This window comes from Rhinoderma darwinii, chromosome 4 (genome assembly GCF_050947455.1).
Source record: "Rhinoderma darwinii isolate aRhiDar2 chromosome 4, aRhiDar2.hap1, whole genome shotgun sequence".
In the NCBI taxonomy this organism is placed as follows: Eukaryota; Metazoa; Chordata; class Amphibia; order Anura; family Rhinodermatidae; genus Rhinoderma; species Rhinoderma darwinii.
The window spans coordinates 199,844,599-199,862,304 of NC_134690.1; the positions used below are offsets into that span (position 1 = coordinate 199,844,599).

The following is a 17,706-nucleotide window of genomic DNA, read 5'->3' on the forward strand; positions in this document are numbered from 1 at the left end:
CACTCAGCTGCCAGAGGCAGCTGAGGGCTGGGAGCATCCCTGCTCTGCCGGGTGAGATCGATATTAGTATCGATCTCACCCGTTTAACCCTTCAGATGCGGTGCACAATAGCGTGCACCGCATCTGAGTGGTTTTGGAGAGAGGGAGGGAGCTCCCTCTCTCTCCCACCGACACCCGGCAATAAAATCGCCGAGTGTCTGTGTCTTCTATTGCAGCCGGGGGTCTAATAAAGGCCCCCAGGTCTGCCTGGAGCGAATGCCTGCTAGATCATGCCGGAGTGTAAACGGACAGGCAGTAATACATTGCAATACAAAAGTATTGCAGTGTATTATAATAGCGATCGGAGGATAGTTAAGTCCCCTAGTGGGACTAGTAAAAAAAGTTTAATAAAGTTAATAAAAAAAAAAAAAAAGTGAAAAAAAATAAATGAAAAACCCACTTTTTCCCCTTACAAAACGCTTTACTATTAAAAAAAACTACAATAAAGCAAAAAAGTTACACATATTTGGTATCGCCGCGTCCGTAACGACCCCGACTATAAAGCTGTTACATTATTTAACCCGCACTGTGAACGCCGTAAAAAATAAAATAAAAAACAATGGAAAAATTGCTGTTTTCTGTTAATCCTGACTTAAAAAAAATGTGATAAAAAGTGATCAAAAAGTCGCATCTACTCTCAAATGGTACCAATAAAAACTGCAAGTCGTCCCGCAAAAAACAAGACCTTATACAGCTATGCCGACGCAAAAATAAAAAAGTTATAGCTCTTCGAATGCGACAATGGAAAAATGTAAAAAATGGCTTGGACATTAGGGCCCAGAATGCAAGCAGGGGGAAGGGGTTAACCTGTGGGATCTAGAAACTGATGACATGGAGTTTTGAGAGAAAAACTGCAGAACACATAAATTAGTCTGGACAATAATAATTCACTGCATTCCTAGAGCCATAACGTTTGAATTTTGCGGAAGACAACGTATTTGTCAATCGCATTTTGGAGTGCATATAATTTATTGAAAAAGGTATAAAAAAAAATTGTTTTGGGGGGGGGGGGGGACAACAACAAAAAACATAATCAGCAATTCTACTTTATTTTAGATTTGTTTTTTTTATGGCATTCATTGTGCGGGATGGACATGGTAGCTGTATTCTGCGGGTCAAAACGATTACAGCGATCCCAAATTTATAGTTTTTCTATGTTTTACTACTTTTGCACAATAATTTTGTTTTTATTATTATTATTTTTTTTAACCCCTTAATGACCGCCGATAAGCCTTTATTCTAGAGCGCCACCATTCTACGTCGCTGCTGTAGAATAAAGTAAACAGAGCAGGGAGCCGTGAAATCTCCCTGCTCTCAGCTGCCAGAGGCAGCTGAGGGCTGGGGGCGTCCCTGCTCTGCCGGGTGAGATCGATATTAGTATCGATCTCACCCGTTTAACCCTTCAGATGCGGTGCACAATAGCGAGCACCGCATCTGAATGGTTTTGGAGAGAGGGAGGGAGCTCCCTCTCATCTCACTGACACCCGGCGATAAAATCGCCGAGTGTCTGTGTCTTCTATGGCAGCCGGGGGTCTAATAAAGACCCCCAGGTCTGCCTGGAGCGAATGCCTGCTAGATCATGCCGCAGGCATGACCTAGCAGATGCCTGTCCGTTTTAAACGGACAGGCAGTAATACACTGCAATACAAAAGTATTGCAGTGTATTATAATAGCGATCGGAGGATAGTGAAGTCCCCTAGTGGGACTAGTAAAAAAGTTTAATAAAGTTAATAAAAAAAAAAAAGTGAAACAAAAAAAATGAAAAACCCACTCTTTCCCCTTACAAAATGCTTTACTATTAAAAAAAACTACAATAAAGCAAAAAAGTTACACATATTTGGTATCGCCGCGTCCGTAACGACCCCGACTATAAAGCTGTTACATTATTTAACCCGCACTGTGAACGCCGTAAAAAAATAAAAAACAATGGAAAAATTGCTGTTTTCTGTTAATCCTGACTTAAAAAAAATGTGATAAAAAGTGATCAAAAAGTCGCATCTACTCTCAAATGGTACCAATAAAAACTGCAAGTCGTCCCGCAAAAAACAAGACCTTATACAGCTATGCCGACGCAAAAATAAAAAAGTTACAGCTCTTCGAAGGTGACAATGGAAAAATGTAAAAAATGGCTTGGACATTAGGGCCCAGAATGCAAGCAGGGGGAAGGGGTTAAATCATGTTTTTATGTCTCCATCTACTGAGAGCCATTACACGCAGCGGCGTGAGGGCTAGTTTTTTTTAGGTAGAAGTTGCCGTTTTTATTGGTAGCATTTTGGGTTTGATACGACTTTTTATTAAAAAATTTTGTCAGAGGGATGAACAATAGCAATTTAGACTTTTTACAGCCTTCATGATTCGGACGTAAAAAATAATTTTACATAATTTACAGTTTGGTCATTACAAGCGCGGCGATATTAATGTGTGCTTTTTTTTCATCACGATTTCAGCATTTTTGATGAGATGGGGGGGGGGGGTTGTTTATTTTAATTAACTGCCTCTGGCAGGGCTTAAGTGTATGTTAACACATAGAAAAAGAAATGGCTGAGAATTATGAGGCTGTCTTCAATGGAAAACAGCCTCTGATTTCAAAGCATTTTTGAAGCTAAAAATTAAGCTTTTTTTTAATTTGAAGCTTATATTAAAGGTGTTTTTTTTAGGCCTCTCTTGTAGTGCCAATGGAAAATCCGCTCCAAAAAGTCTCAAGAAGTGATATGCTACATTTTTACGTGGAGTTTTTTTTTTCCAGCAGTGTAAAAATACACCTCATGTGAACAGCACAGTATATTTTGGAGCGTGAAAAGCTCCAAAAATCAGCCTGAAAATCAGCCTTGTGAACATACCCTAATAGGTGTGCTAAGATGGCAGACATGGGGGCCATTGTTAGGATTGGAGTGATCTCTGATGCCGGCCGTTAGAGCTAGGTGTCAGCTGTATAACGCAGCCAGCACCCTCAAGCAGCAGCTTCTGACCCCTAACTTGCTTTGTTAAGCCCCTTGCACACAAACGTGCTTTTCGGCTGCAATTCCCCCGAAAATCCACGGGGGAATTGCGGCCCCATTCATTCCTAAGGGGCCATGCACACGACCGTGGTTTCCACGGTCCGTGCATGGACCAGGAGCCCGGACCACAGAAAGAAAGGGCAAGTCTTATTACAGCCGTGTTCTGCGGTTCAGGCTCATAGCAAAATATGGCCGCGGCCATGTGCGCGGCCCGCGATTTGCAGGCGGCTTGCGGGTGACACTCGGCCCCTGGCCGACCCGAAAATCACGGCCGTGCACATGGCTACGGTCGCGTGCATGAGGCCTTAGTGCAAGAGAGAAAATAAAATGAAGAACTTCTACTTCCATATGAACAAACCGAATGACACAGTGTAATATTTTCTTAAAGAGCAGTATTAAAGGGTATAAAATGCGGATACTGGTTGGGTAACAGGCTCATGCAACTTTATTTATATTTTCCTTGACAACATAAGGGGCTGGTCCCCAGTACAAAATTAGCACCATGTACCTATTCTGTCACTCCTCCCATTCCATTTAGAGTGCTTATGGGCAGGAACCCCTCTCCTGTTGCCTCATGCCTTCTTTTTTCTTGTTATTTTAATTGTTTTTCGTTACTTCCCTAATTAAAAAGTGCTGCAGAATTTTCTGCCGCTATATTAAGATTATTATTATTACAAACTAAACCTTACCTCATCAGAGTCTGACAAAAGCTTCTTCTTCATGATGTTGTACTGAGGAATGATGTCATAGCAACTCTGATCCCTGTGTGCAAACAACTATATTAATACCCAAACTTTAGACCACTGATGCACCATTAGAAAATGCACAAAAGCAACAGGTGTAGCTGTAAGGAATAAAATAAAATAAAAAGGAACACTAATCCTAGAAATGATTGATAAAAGTAAAACAGCAGATAAAACATTCCCACAGTGTTTGTCAGTCTGGAGAATCTTCTGCTTCTGGTTTCAGGAATCTTTGTTCCTGAAACAAACAGTCTTGTAGAAATCCTTTTGCAAACACAGGGTTAATTTCTTTATCGGTTACAAATTTTTAGCAGGTTTTTTGCTGAGAGGCAGGAGCAGCCAGTTGTGATTCAGCAAGACACTGTCCAAGAAGATTAAGAATTTCATCCTCTGTCCTCAGTTTTCTTTGTATATTTTTCACTATTAATTGCAATATGAGTCAATAGGATCAAAGAAAAATTTAATTTAGATTAGGAAGTGCTGGGAATTAATTTTTTGTGTGTACATTTTCTATGTCTAGTGTTCCTTTAAATAAAAATAATTTATAGATTTTCTTGATTACATTGTTTAGCGGTACTAATTACATAGAAGTTTTCCATTAGAACTATTAAAGGATATAAAAACCTTTGTAGCCATCTTTTTAAAAATTGTATAAGCATCAATTACATACAATTTACATGTATTATAGTGGTTTTATCATTTTTGATATGCAGCTTCTATATATCCTTTATAAATTGAAGCTGCATCAAGTGCAGTCAACCAAATCCGTCAGTTCAGCTGAATTTAAAAACCAAAAGTAAATTAAAGAACTGTTTGGACCATCTTTTATAGCATGGATTAAGGTCTTGTATTCTTGCCCTACAGCCAGAATACAGGCAAATGGAGGATTGTCTCCCCGGTTTGCTCTTGAAAGAGGGACTAGACAGGGATGCCCATTATCGTCCCTCCTGTTTGCCGTGGCAGTAGAGCCCTTGGCAGCGCGCATACGTCTGTCTGATGATATTAAGGGCTTCTTGTATGGCTCGGTGCAAGAAAAGGTAGCGCTTTATGCAGATGATATGCTTCTATACTTGGGGGATATAGGTAGCTCTCTGGCAGAAACAATATCGCTTATTGAGAAATTTGGGGCATTGTCTGGGTTTAAAATAAATTGGGATAAATCCCATCTGCTCCCTGTGGATTCAATGTGCTCTATACCAGGGGTGCATGGGGTACCTGTAGGATGCGTTAAACATCTTAAATATTTAGGGATCAAGATCTCGACCTCCCCTTCTGAATATGTTGCTCTCAATTTGCAACCCCTTCTGGTCAAATTTAAAATGAAAATAATGGCCTGGTGTAAATTACATCTGACAGTTGTGGGTAGGGTCAATCTTATTAAGAGGATCCTAATGCCACAATTATTGTATATTTTACATAACTCCCCTGTATGGATCTCATTACACAACTTTTATTATATTAATGCACTTTTTAGGGACCTAATATGGCGGAAGGGTCGCTCAAGAATTAGATTAGAAATTCTACAGCGCGCAAAGCATGATGGTGGTTTGGCCCTACCCAACCCTTGGATATATTTTCTTGCCTCCCAATGTCAGCACTTTAAGGGGTGGGGGGAAATTATATCAAAGGGATCCAATGGATCGATTCTACAGGCACAGTTTGGACCATCTGTTTTATTCTCAGTTTTGGAGGCAGGTCACTCTATGTTGGCGGGCAGGAATACGCCCACATATACACTAATGCGTAAAGTATGGGATAAGGTCCGAGCTATTAGAGATATGGGGGTTTGCACAATTTTTACACCTTTATGGGGGAATAAGGCACTTCCGGAATTCTTCTCTCTTGAAGGATTTGAGGGTTGGAAAGCAAGAGGCATCCTTTATGTCTCCCAGTTGCTCCAGGAGGATGTATTTAAAACTTATCAACAGATCCAAGAGGAGTTTGAATTACCTCGAAATTCCCTCTATCAATACTTACAGATAAGACATGCTTTTGATGCCCAGAAGAAGGCGGTGGATTTGGCAATGCACGCAGATGGGGTGTTGTCTGTTTTACCTACCGGGAGTGTTACATCGGGGGTTATTTCACATATTTATCAGTTGTTGATCAGTAAATTTTTTGATAAATACCCCCTGATGGCTTCTAAAAAATGGGAAAGAGATATGGGTCCCATCTCTGAAGAACAATGGATAGATATTATGAAAGCAGTTCCGAATACTTCTCTTAGTGAGGCTGGGCGCCTTTCTCAATTATATATTATCCATAGAGTATTCAGGACTCCTAAATTTATTTTTCATATTGGGGTAAGGAGTGACTCGAAATGCCCCAGATGCGCGGAAGAGGAGGCTGACCATATGCATATGTTGTGGTCCTGCCCACAGTTAACCACGTACTGGATGGATGTACTGAAGGTGATTCAGGAGGCCTATGGACCTGTGTTGCAAGGGACTCCTATGGAATGCGTTTTGGGATGTATTATGGACACCCCACCCTCTACTTTGGAGCGGTTGGCTATTGTAAGGTTGCTATATATAGCTAGAAAACGAATTGCCCTACATTGGATACAAGGCGCCCCGCCGACTAGGAGCGAATTCATTGCAAAAGTGAATAAAATGATTGTATTGGAAAAGGTTGTCTATGTAAAGCGCAAAACGCTTAAAAAATTTGAATCCATATGGGGACCATGGGTAGGGGTAATGGAATCTGTATTATAAAATTTATTCAGGGACTCTGTATGACCGCCAGCCTTTACACGGTATTGGGGTTATGTATATAGATGTGGGATAAGGAGAAGGGGGGAAATAGAGAGTATTAAATATCTGCCATATATTAGATCTGTTTTGTATTATACATGCTTGTACATGATTAAGCTACTTGACATTTGGAAAATGATCTGTCCCATGTACCTTGTATTTTGTGAATAATGTATTCGATATTTGGTACAATTTCTATTTAATATACTATCTAATTTGGAATTTTGTGACGGTGCCTGGGGGGAGGGTTTGGGATAGGGTTTGTTTAGTGTGTTTTGTATTATATAATTTTGAAACTTCAATAAAAAAATTATCTGATTTAAAAAAAAAAAAAAAAGAGAAGAACTGTTTAGAATCGCCAATTACATACATTTAATTTAAAAAAAATGCCTACAAATGTTATAGCCTTTAATAACTTTCTGTCCACATGGTTTACTTAGCACTTAGTTTATGTTCACACTTGCATTGTGGCTTCTGTTTATAATAGAAGTCACAATGTTCTCCCTGATCAATAGTACGACTGATACCAATGGCACCCATCGGGCCAAAATAACGTACTGAGGAGTTGGTCTTGGTGTCAGTCTCTGAGTGAGCGCTGCATTCAGCGATATCCCTCTCACACCATCTGACAGTATTTGTTATACTCACTCCAGGGAGAGTGTAAAAAATCAGCCATCTTCTCTTTCAGATATTCTCACTTCTTTGATATCTGTCCCTTCCTCACACAAACTGATCGTTTATAATATTCTTCTTAGACTACTGCAACACCCTCCTTTCTGGTATACTGACAGATTGACACTTTTCTAATGCATCCTTAATACGGACAGTGGGCTCATCTGCCATCTCTTTTCGTTACCTTCATTTTCTCCTTCTTACCTACAAAGCCATATTTAATTCAGCTGCAGACTATATTTCTATTCTAATTTACTGTCATCGCCCTACATACAACCTTCTCTTTACCACTCTAATTAACTCTTCACACCTTTACATTCAAGGCTCTTCTGTATTCCCTTCTCTTAGAGAACGGCCTCTCTTAAATAATCAGACACTCTGAAACCATCTAAACACATACTGAAAAACTTGCTTCATCACAGTCTTCCTTAACCTGGCATGTCAAGAGCTGCTTACTCCTTTTCCCCAACCTCTTGCCATGTGTTATGCCAATATTGTGCTATTTAAAGCACTATATAAAATAGTATTAACAATATCAGACTCACTTACTTGATAAAGAACAGTAAAATATCGGTGACAAACTTTGCCGACTTAACAATTGGGCTTTCAGGCTCATTAAATGTACGTGTGTTATGCTCTATGTATCGCACTTCCCACATTAGAGATGAGACTCGCCTGGAAATATAGGACAAAAAGTACTATTTTGATTTACAGTTTAAAAAAGTGGTCATGATTCGTTCTTTCATCGCATTGAATGCTAAAACACTGTAACGCGTGGAAAATTCACCTGTAGAATCGGTTTTCTAGCCGCTGTTTAATTGTACTGAGATCAGTTGGATAGGCCACAACAGTGCTGTACATTGGGTAAGCTTGAAGGTCTACAGGAGCCACAAAGGCAGCAGCAATATCTGAACAGGTAAATGAAAAATAAAAACACGTTAGAAACGCATCTACTATTATACACTATATCTGACACTATGACTTTAAATATACCTAGAGTCATCAGCTGGTTAATTCCAGCAATGATTCTTTCACATTCTTCATTTCTACTTCTATTTCCCCACTCTCCATCCAGGGGCCTGTAGAGCAACGATGCAACCTCAGTTTCTGTCAAAGGTACACCAGTACCCAGCTCTTCGGGAAACACTGCTAATAGTCATACAATAAAAAAAAAAATTTGACTCCATTAATTTTGCTTCAATGCCACACATCAAATAATTCTAACAGAAAAAAAAAAAGTAAATGTAGCATGTGTTTTTCTTTGTTTGTCTTTTATTATTTTAAACGTTTGACAAACTTCTGACATGTCATAGAGACATGTCAGAAGTTTGGATTGGTGGGGGTCCGAGCACTGAGACCCCCACCAATCACTAGAACAAAGCAGCTGAAGCGCTCGTGTGAGTGCTCAGCTGCTTCGTGTCCGTTCGGCTTTTCCAAGAAAGCCGATATATTGGAGTACGGGCTCAGACATTCTATTGAGTCCGTACACGATACATTTATTCCCGGAAATAGCCGAACAGACACGAAGCGGCTGAGCGCTCACACAAGCGCTTCAGCTGCTTTGTTCTAGTGATTGGTGGGGGTCTCAGTGCTAGGACCTCCACCAATACAAACTTCTGAAATGTCACTGAGTTTGTCAAACGTTTAGCTACACTTTAAGGTGTTTTTGTACTCCATTAGGGCTTTTTATTGCTAGGCATGATACCTCTGTAGTGAAATCAAAAAACATTTGCAATATAAACATTTTTATTTGAAAATACAAACCATTATTGGGTATAACTTCCATATCCCAAGGACTCATCTTCTCTGTGTCACCATTGTCCCAACTGTAAACAAAAATTAGATATAAAAATTATTTTATCAGACAATAACGTACAGAATATTTAACAGGTCCATGGCATGGTAAATTCCCATTCCATACCGCACTACTCCCGGACGACGTGAGGAGCGAAACGTGCGTTGGCGCTTGTGGTTTTTGTGCAGTTGAAAATTATAGTTTATTTCTGCCTGTTTGTTAGTTGGACTTATGGTTTTTATTTACCTAGTCAGCTTTTTATATGCAGCAACCAATCCACTATTCCTCATTTGGTCCTGTGGCACACATTTTATGTCCTTTTACCATTCCTGCAATGGACTATGTACTTACCTCTCACTGCCATTAATGTTGGTTCTCTTTCTCCTTTTAAGGGTTTTTACGTTTTTGATTATATGTGTTATATAATAAAGCTTTTTTTATTATTAATTAAATTGAAAGATTTTTGTCCGGTGTATATTTTTTGGGGTTTAACAACGTACAGAGAGCAATGCTTTACCAAAGGAAAAAATAAAAACATAACTTATGTCAGTCATACTATTTTGGGTACGTCACAATGTATAAACTTATACAAAGTACACAAAAATTTGAATCGTCCACATAATTTATGTGGTGACTGAATTGAAAACGGCATATCTAGGGAAAAATTAAAATTTTTACTTTGCACCATCCGCAGCGCAATCATTTATGGAAAAGACCTGTGGGGTGAAAATGCTCACTACACCTCTTAATAAATGCCCTGAGGGTGTCATTTCCAAAATGGGGTCACTTCTTAGGGGTTTCCTTTATTATTTCACATCAGAGCCTCTGCAATTGTGAAGCAATACTTTGTATATCACCAAATTAGGCCTCAATTTTACATGGTACTCTTTCACTCCTGAGCCTGGTCAAATGTCCAGGCAAAAGATTAGGGTCACATGTAGGGTGTTCCTAAAACCGGGAGAGCCGTCTTGTTACGGTGGCACAAGCTGGGCACCACATATTGGCATATATATGCAAAAATATGAATATCTTGAGGCGTGTAGTTTCCAAAGTGGGGTTACTTCTGGGGGGGGGGGGGGGTGTTTCACTATTTTGGTCCCACAGGGGCTGTGCAAATGTGACATGGCGCCTAGAAACCAATCCAGCAAAAGTTGCGCTCCAAAAGCCAAATGGCGCTCCTCCCCCTCTGAGCCCCGCCGTGAGCCCAAATAGCAGTTTATGACCACATATGTGGTATTGCCGTACTCGGGACAAATTGCTTTACAAATGTTGGAGTGCTTTTTTTCCTTTATTTGTTGAGAAAATGAAAAATTGAGCTCAAGCTATGTCTTATTGAAGAAAAATCTATATTTTTTTACATTTTCACTGACCAATCCTAATAAAATCTATGAAACACGTGTGGGGTCAAAATGCTCACTACAGCCCTAGATGAATTCCTCAAGGGGTGTAGTTTCCTAAATGGAGTAACTTTTTGGGCGTTTTCACGGATTTGGTCCCTTGGGGGCTTTGCAAATGCGACATTGTCTCCGCAAAGCATTCCTGCTAAATTTGAGCTCCAAAAGCCAAATGGCGCTCTTTCCCTTCTAAGCCCTGCCGTGTGTCCAAACAGCCGTTTATGACCACATGTGGGGTATTGTTTTACACGGGAGAAATTGCTTTACAAATGTTGTGGTGCTTTTTTTACTTTAGTCCTTATGGGAATGAAAAAACAAATAGCTAAACCTACGTTTTATTGGAAAAAATTTAGATTTTCATTTTCACTTCCTACTTCCAATAATTTCTGCGATAAACCTGTGGGGTTAAAATGCTCACTATACCCATAGGTAACTTCCTTAAGGGATGTAGTTTCCAAAATGGGGTCACTTGTTGGGGGTTTCCACTGTTTTGGCATCACGAGACCTCGTCAAACCTGACATGGTGCCTAAAATAGATTCTCATAAAAAGGAGGCCCCAAAATTCACCAGGTGTCAGTCCATAAGCACACTAGGGCCACATGAGGGATATTTCTAAAAACTTCAGAACCTGGGAAATAAATATTGGCATTGCATTTCTCTTCTAAAACCTTCTGTGTTACAAAAAAAATTCATTTCTGCAAATAAAATAAATAAATTGATGAATTTCCCCTCTACATTGCTTTAATTCCTGTACAATATCTAAAGGGTTAAGAAACTTTCTAAATGCCGTTTTGAATACTTTGAGGGGTGCAGTTTTTAAAATGGGGTGACTTATTGGGGGTTTCTAATATATAATGCCCTCAAAGCCACTTCACAACTGAACTGGTCCCTGAAATATAGCCTTTTGAAATTTTCTTGAAAATGTGAGAAATTGCAGCTAAAGTTCGAAGCCTTGTAACGTCCTAGAAAAATAAAAGGTTGCTCAAAAAAAGATGCCAATCTAAAGTAGACATATGGGGATGTTAATTAGCAACCATTTTGTGTGGTATAGGTGCTTTTTTACAAGCAGATACACTTAAATTTAGAAAAATGCTAATTTTTAGCAAAATTTTTGTGTTTTTCACAATTAAATACTTAATGCAGCGAGCAAATTTTTCCAGTAACAAAGTCCAATATGTCACGAGAAAACAATCTCTGAATCACTTGGATAGGTAAAAGCATTCCAAAGTTATTACCACATAAAGTGAAACATGTCACATTTGAAAAAATGAGGCTCGGTCAGGAAGGTCAAAGGTGGCCAGAGAGGGAAGGGGTCAATTATACATAAAATAATTTGCTGAAACGGAACAGCCCCTTTATGACATGGCCAATTTTAGTTTATTCCCCCCTGCCATCCAATAGCCATAACATTTATATTTTTCAGCAATATAGCCGTATGAGGGCTTGTCTGTTGTGGGACAAGTTGTAGTTTTTTATGGCACCATTTATGGTATCACATAATGTACAAAAAAATTACATGTTCACTTTATTCCATGCGTTGATTCTATTACAGCTATACCATACTTATGCTATGTATTTTTAGGTTTTACCATTTTTATTTAAAAAAACACACAAAACTATTTCCTAAAAAAAACCAAAAAGTTGTGATTTCCAAACTATTACCCAACATTAAAAATAAAAATCCAAATAAAATAAAAATTAATTATCAGCAATCGGCATATAAAAAATAAAATAAAATTCTGGCCTGCTGTCCTTGCACTGAAGGGCAGCTTTAGCTACTTCTGTACCTGCATTATTTTATTATTACAATTATTTCACTTGCAACTGCAGCAGCTCTGCCTGGTCAAAACCATTATTTTGTTAGAGAAAAACATTCAATAAAGACTTTTTTTCTATCCATGTCGCAGTTAAATATAACGCTTGTGATTCACTCCAACCAAACCTGAAATTTCAGTTTTGACTAGAGGTGTGAGTAAAGGTGTTGTCAAGTTTTATGTAAATAAAGCTAAAAATAAATTCTATACTGAAACTTTCCAATATACTTTGTTAGCAGAGAGATTTGAACACGGTGAGTAATTGAAACTTAGAGACTAATAAAGGAGCATACAGGCTATGATAGTGACAGGGTGCTATAGAGGTCTGTGTGTCATGTCCACAGGATCCTCCCTTCTCCCTTGCCCCCTGCAGGTCCTGCATCTACCAAGCAGATGTATTTACCCATAAGTGTTTACTTCTCAAACATTGACTGATAGTGGGAGCACAGTGACATCCTGAGTGAAGAGATCCTGATCATGTGCACATTTCAGCTTGTAGTTAGTGTCTTAACCCATTAGTGACCACCCATAGGTGTTTTATGGTGGGCACTAAGGCTTTATTCCGATGCAATGGCTGCATCGGCATAAATAATCACAGCGGGGAGAATTTAAATCTCCCTGCTCTCAGCTAACAGAGGTAGCTGAGGGCTGGGAGAAGACCTGCTCAAACAGACGAGATCTAAATCAGTATCCATCCTGCTCGTTTAACCCGTTAGCGAGCGCTGCATCGGAGACGTTTTGGAGGGAGGGGCTCCCTCTCTCCCCTCACCGGCACCCCGCAATGCGATCAAAGGGGGATTGTGTTTCTATGGCAGCCGGGGGCCTAATAAAGGCCCCCAGGTTGGCCTCTAGTTAATGCCTACAAGGCCATGCCAGATGCATGGCCTAACAGTTGCCTGTCCGTTTTACACGGACAGGAAGTAATACACTGCAATACAGTAGTATTGCACGGTATTATAAAAAGTGATCAGATGATCACATAGTGAAGACCCCTAGTGGGACTACTTAAAGTTAAAAAAAAAGTTTAATAAAGTTTATAATGAATAAAATTCCAAAATAAAAAAAAATAAAAAAATAAATGAAAAACCCACTTTTTCCCATTACAAAATGCTTTATTATGAACAAAAATAAGGAAATCTATGTTCCACATATTTGGATTGCCTCGTCCGTAATAACCAACTATAAAGTTATTACATTATTTAACCCGCTCGGTGGACGCTGTAAAAAATAATAAGAAACAATTCAACAAATCGCTGTTTTCTGTGCACCCTGCCTTAAAAAAAAAAAAATATGTGATAAAAAGTGATCAAAAAGTCGCATGTACTCCAAAATGGTACCAATAAAAACTACAAATTGTCCGGCAAAAAATAAAAAAAGCCCTCATACTGCGGAAAAACCTGCTGAATAAAGTTATGTTATTTATACCACACTGTAAACGGCGTAAATTTAGGACGCAAAAAAGTGTGTCAAAATGGCGTTTTTTTTTCCGACCCCCCCTCCCTGAAAAAAAGTTAGAGGTTCACTAAGGGGGTTAAAGGGAACCGGTCACCAGCATTTCACCGATTGAACTCTACTCACCCCTCACTGGCCACTGCTATCAAAAGTTAATTGCCGTTATCCCCTCTCCTAAACTCCTCCTCCGACCGTAAAAGTCTTCAAATATTTTGCGCCTTTTATGGCAATAGTCAGTCTCGTTCGTTCGTTCGTTCGTTCGTTCGTTCGTTCCTCTACTTGCACGCCCACCGCCGAAAACAGGCCCACGCTGAATGCCAAAATCTCGTCTAAGACCTATGGTTTGATACCCTTCCCTGCTCCATCCAGGCCTGAAATCTAGTTACTGCGCATGCGCCGCTTTGGTGTCCTGTGGTGCGCAAAAAAACAAAACAGGACATCGATGCACAAGTGTGGGATTTCTTGTGTTTCACCCACATATTGCTGGTTTCATAGGTGTAATTCTGGTGATAGATTCCCTTTAAAGCATGAAGAAGCCTCAAAGTAATAGAGCTAAATAAATGGAGTCATATACAATTACATATGAGACAATTCAATCAGTAAATGCCTACCAAACATTGTAGCACTGGAAAAGGCTATCTGGATAATCCGGCTGTAGGGGTTCCTGGCTCTCAATAGTTCCAAACCACCAGGCATCATCAATTACAGACCGAAACCGGTCTCCTGCAAAACATAGTAAAGAATAGGGAAGAATTATTTCGTTTACGCTTCTATTAAAACAATAAAAAAAAGTTCTATCAGTTTTTTGGAAAGTACCAGGAGCTTTAAGAGATGCATTAGTTTCTTTGGCAATCTTGATTTTTCACTGTAAACTACATTGTGACACATACTACACACTCTCCACCTCCCACCACTCTAGTCTCGAATGTCTCCTCAGTCTTGCCTTTCTCCCTGCTGCTGTGGAGATGATTCTTTTACTGAAGCACTGCTGTCTGCTGTGAGACATCTGAGGAAGGATGCAGCAATAAAGCTGGAGAAATTTCTGTCATTTTCCCGTTCATCTGAATGAGGCATGCAGAAATTAATGAACCTGCTGCCGAAATAAGACCATTAAAATATATGGTATTGTTTTTAACTCACAGAAATTACTACCAACCGCCGTGTGAACATGCCCTTAGGCCTCCAGCACACACAGCGGATTTGTTGCGGATATTCCGTCCAGATTTGTGGGAGGAAGACTGTTGCAGACAGGTAGAGGAGATTTAAAAAATAGGATTTTAGTCCATTGGGGGGACACAGACCATGTGTATATGCGGTTGCTGCTAGGAGGCGTGACACTACGAATAAAAAAAGTATTGACTCCTTCTACAGGAAAGGACATAGTCTGTACAGAAGCAGTAGGAGAAGAACAAGATCAGTACCAGATAAGAACACCATGTCCGACTAACAACCTTAACCTCAAAATGAAAAAAAATGTAAAAAAATATGAGAGCGGTGTCCCCCAATGGACTTGACAAGAAAAGGATTTTACGGTGGGTACACAAAAAAATCCTGTTTTCTCATTTGTCTCATTGTGGGACACAGACCATGGGACATCCCAAAGCAGTCTACATGGGTGGGAGCCAACACGAAAGGACGTAATCCCCTACAACACCTTGTGACAAAAGGGAAGAATCTGCAGACACAAAGATATGCACCCTGTAGAATTTGGTTAAAGTGTGCAAAGATGACTAGGTAGCTGTCTTGCCGAGCAGAAGAGCAAAAGCCTGATGGCGCACAACGCAGAAAGCACCCTAGTGGAATGGGTTGTAACCTGGAACGAGGGTTCCTTTTCTTTGAGTCAGTAGACCTCGAAATAGCCAACCGAAGCCAAGAGGTGATTGTAGCCTTAAAGGCTGCCAAGCCCTTTCTGGGAACTTATGAGACCACAAACAAGGAATCAGAGTGGCTGAAGGAGGAAATGACAGAGGTAGACATGCAAGGCACAGATCACATCCATATTGTAAAGTAAGCATTCCTTAGGATGCACCAGAGACGGGCAAAAGGATGGCAAAACCATAAACTCGATAAGGTGAAATGAGGAGACCACCTTAGGGGAAAAAAGGGGCACAATGAGGAGCACCACCTTATCTTGATGGAGAGACAGATCGTGAGCACAACAAGACACAGCTGTTAGCTCAGAAACCGTCTGAATGTAGGTCACCGCCACATGGACCCCCACCTTACAGGTGAGGAGACACAACAAGCTGTCCAGCAGAGGTTCAAATGGAGCCGAATGCATTGCAGAGAGAACAAAAGACAGATCCCAATACAGACCAATGGGGGGGGGGGGGGGCACCTCATGTGCAACCCCTAGCAAAAAGGTACAGACATCAGATTTGGATGCCAGAAGCCTGTTAAAAGAAATAAAATGATCAACATGTACATTTGCCCTTTAACCGGTTCAGGACCGGGCTATTTTGAACCTTCAAGACCAGACACCGTTTAGCCATTTGTAGCACGCGTTAGTTAAACGGCTACAATTTTATTTGTTGCGCTAGCGACGTGGTTTTTGCGATGTTTTTTCCGTAGCCAACACAGGTTTCTTTTTTTTTTTTTTTTATCATTTTCATACACACCCCTTATGCCATATTAGAATTTTTAGGCTTAACGTTTTAAAATAGTTAAATAATAAGCTTTTTTTACTTTTTAGCTATTTTTTTCTGGTAATAGCAGTTTTACCCTAAAATAGACTTTTTATTTGTGATCGTCATTGTCTACCTTAAATTTTAATATATTGCATGTTTATATTAGGATAATTGGGTCAGGGCTAGCATTCCGAAATAGATTGGCGGGGGAGGGGGTGTTTATTTTGGGGTGGGTATTTTATGTGTATTTATTATTACTTTTTTTGCACTTTATTTTAATTTATTATTATAGTCTGTGCCTCAGAAGGTCAGAAAAAGACCTTTGAGGGACTTTATTTTTTTTACTTTCTTCTTTTACACCATGTATTTCCACTGTAACTGGGGCAAATCAGCCATCTCATAGTGACTATTGTTACTAATAGGGCTGTGCTGGGTCTTGTAAGACCCAGCAGCAGCCTGCCACTAACGGCATCCCAGCGATCATGTGACCAGTCTGCCTCTATACATAGCGCTCATTGAGCGCTGTGTAGAAGAGGTCAGAGAAGATAGAAGCAGCGAAAGCTGCTTCTATCTTTTCCTCAGGGTCCCCGGCAGTCACGTACTGCCGGAGACCCGACATTCAGCTGCCCGATCACTCGGGCAGCAAGATAAAACCCTTGCCGTAAATAGCCTATGGCGCAGGTTTTAAGGACCCTAACCGTAAATACACAGCCAGCGGTCGGGAACCGGTTAAACAAGAGGGAAAGTCCACAATCCAACACCTCCTGGAGAAAGGAAAACATTTATATAAAAAAAACCCCCCAAAAAAAACAAACAAAAAGGGGAAAAAGGTTGATCCTTGCACTACTGGAGATTTACACATGCCAATGAGAGCTTTCAGGCCTTCAATATGATTTGCATCACCAGTTGCAATATGCCCTGAGCCGCCAGCACCACGGCTTCAACAGCTACACTATTAAACGTAGCGTCTATAAACTCAGGTGGAAGAGAGGGCCTTGGGAGAGCAGATGGTGCCGAAGTAGTAAGCGCCAGGAAGAAATCGGCTACTAGAGCCACCACATCGGCATACAAAGTACAGCGCGGTCAGTCTGGAGCGCCCAGAATGGTCTGAGTACCCTCTGCCCGGATCCTCCTGAGGAGCTTAAGGAGGCGGCAGCAGGGGGAACATGTAAATTAGGGAGAAATTAACCCATGGTGCCAGAGTATGGCCTCCGGATCTCAGGACCTAGCAAACTAAGAGGGAAACCTGATGATTGAGTCGAGACACCACCACGTCTGGCGTGCCCAACCTGAAACAGATTTGTGCAAACACCTTAGCATGAAGGGCCCACTCCCTTCAGTCAGCTTGCAACGGAGATAATCAGCGACCCAGTTGTAGACGCCGGGAATGTTAATTACTGAAAGAGCAGGAACATGAA

General features: G+C 40.4%; 1 protein-coding gene across 4 annotated transcripts in view; it reads right to left on the reverse strand.

Moving 5' to 3' along the window:
• Positions 1-17,706, reverse strand: part of PHIP (PHIP subunit of CUL4-Ring ligase complex) — a 199,317-nt gene that overhangs the window by 14,374 nt on the left and 167,237 nt on the right. For 2 of the 4 annotated variants that reach the window (XM_075862053.1, XM_075862052.1), the window contains exons 28-33: positions 14,273-14,384; positions 8,971-9,032; positions 8,200-8,352; positions 7,994-8,114; positions 7,756-7,881; positions 3,728-3,800 (exon numbers count right to left, since the gene is read on the reverse strand). In XM_075862053.1, the coding sequence (XP_075718168.1) occupies positions 3,728-3,800; positions 7,756-7,881; positions 7,994-8,114; positions 8,200-8,352; positions 8,971-9,032; positions 14,273-14,384 (647 nt within the window). Of the gene's footprint in view, positions 1-3,727; positions 3,801-7,755; positions 7,882-7,993; positions 8,115-8,199; positions 8,356-8,970; positions 9,033-14,272; positions 14,385-17,706 lie in introns of all 4 variants that reach the window. The other 2 variants (XM_075862051.1, XM_075862050.1) reach the window with 1 other exon arrangement.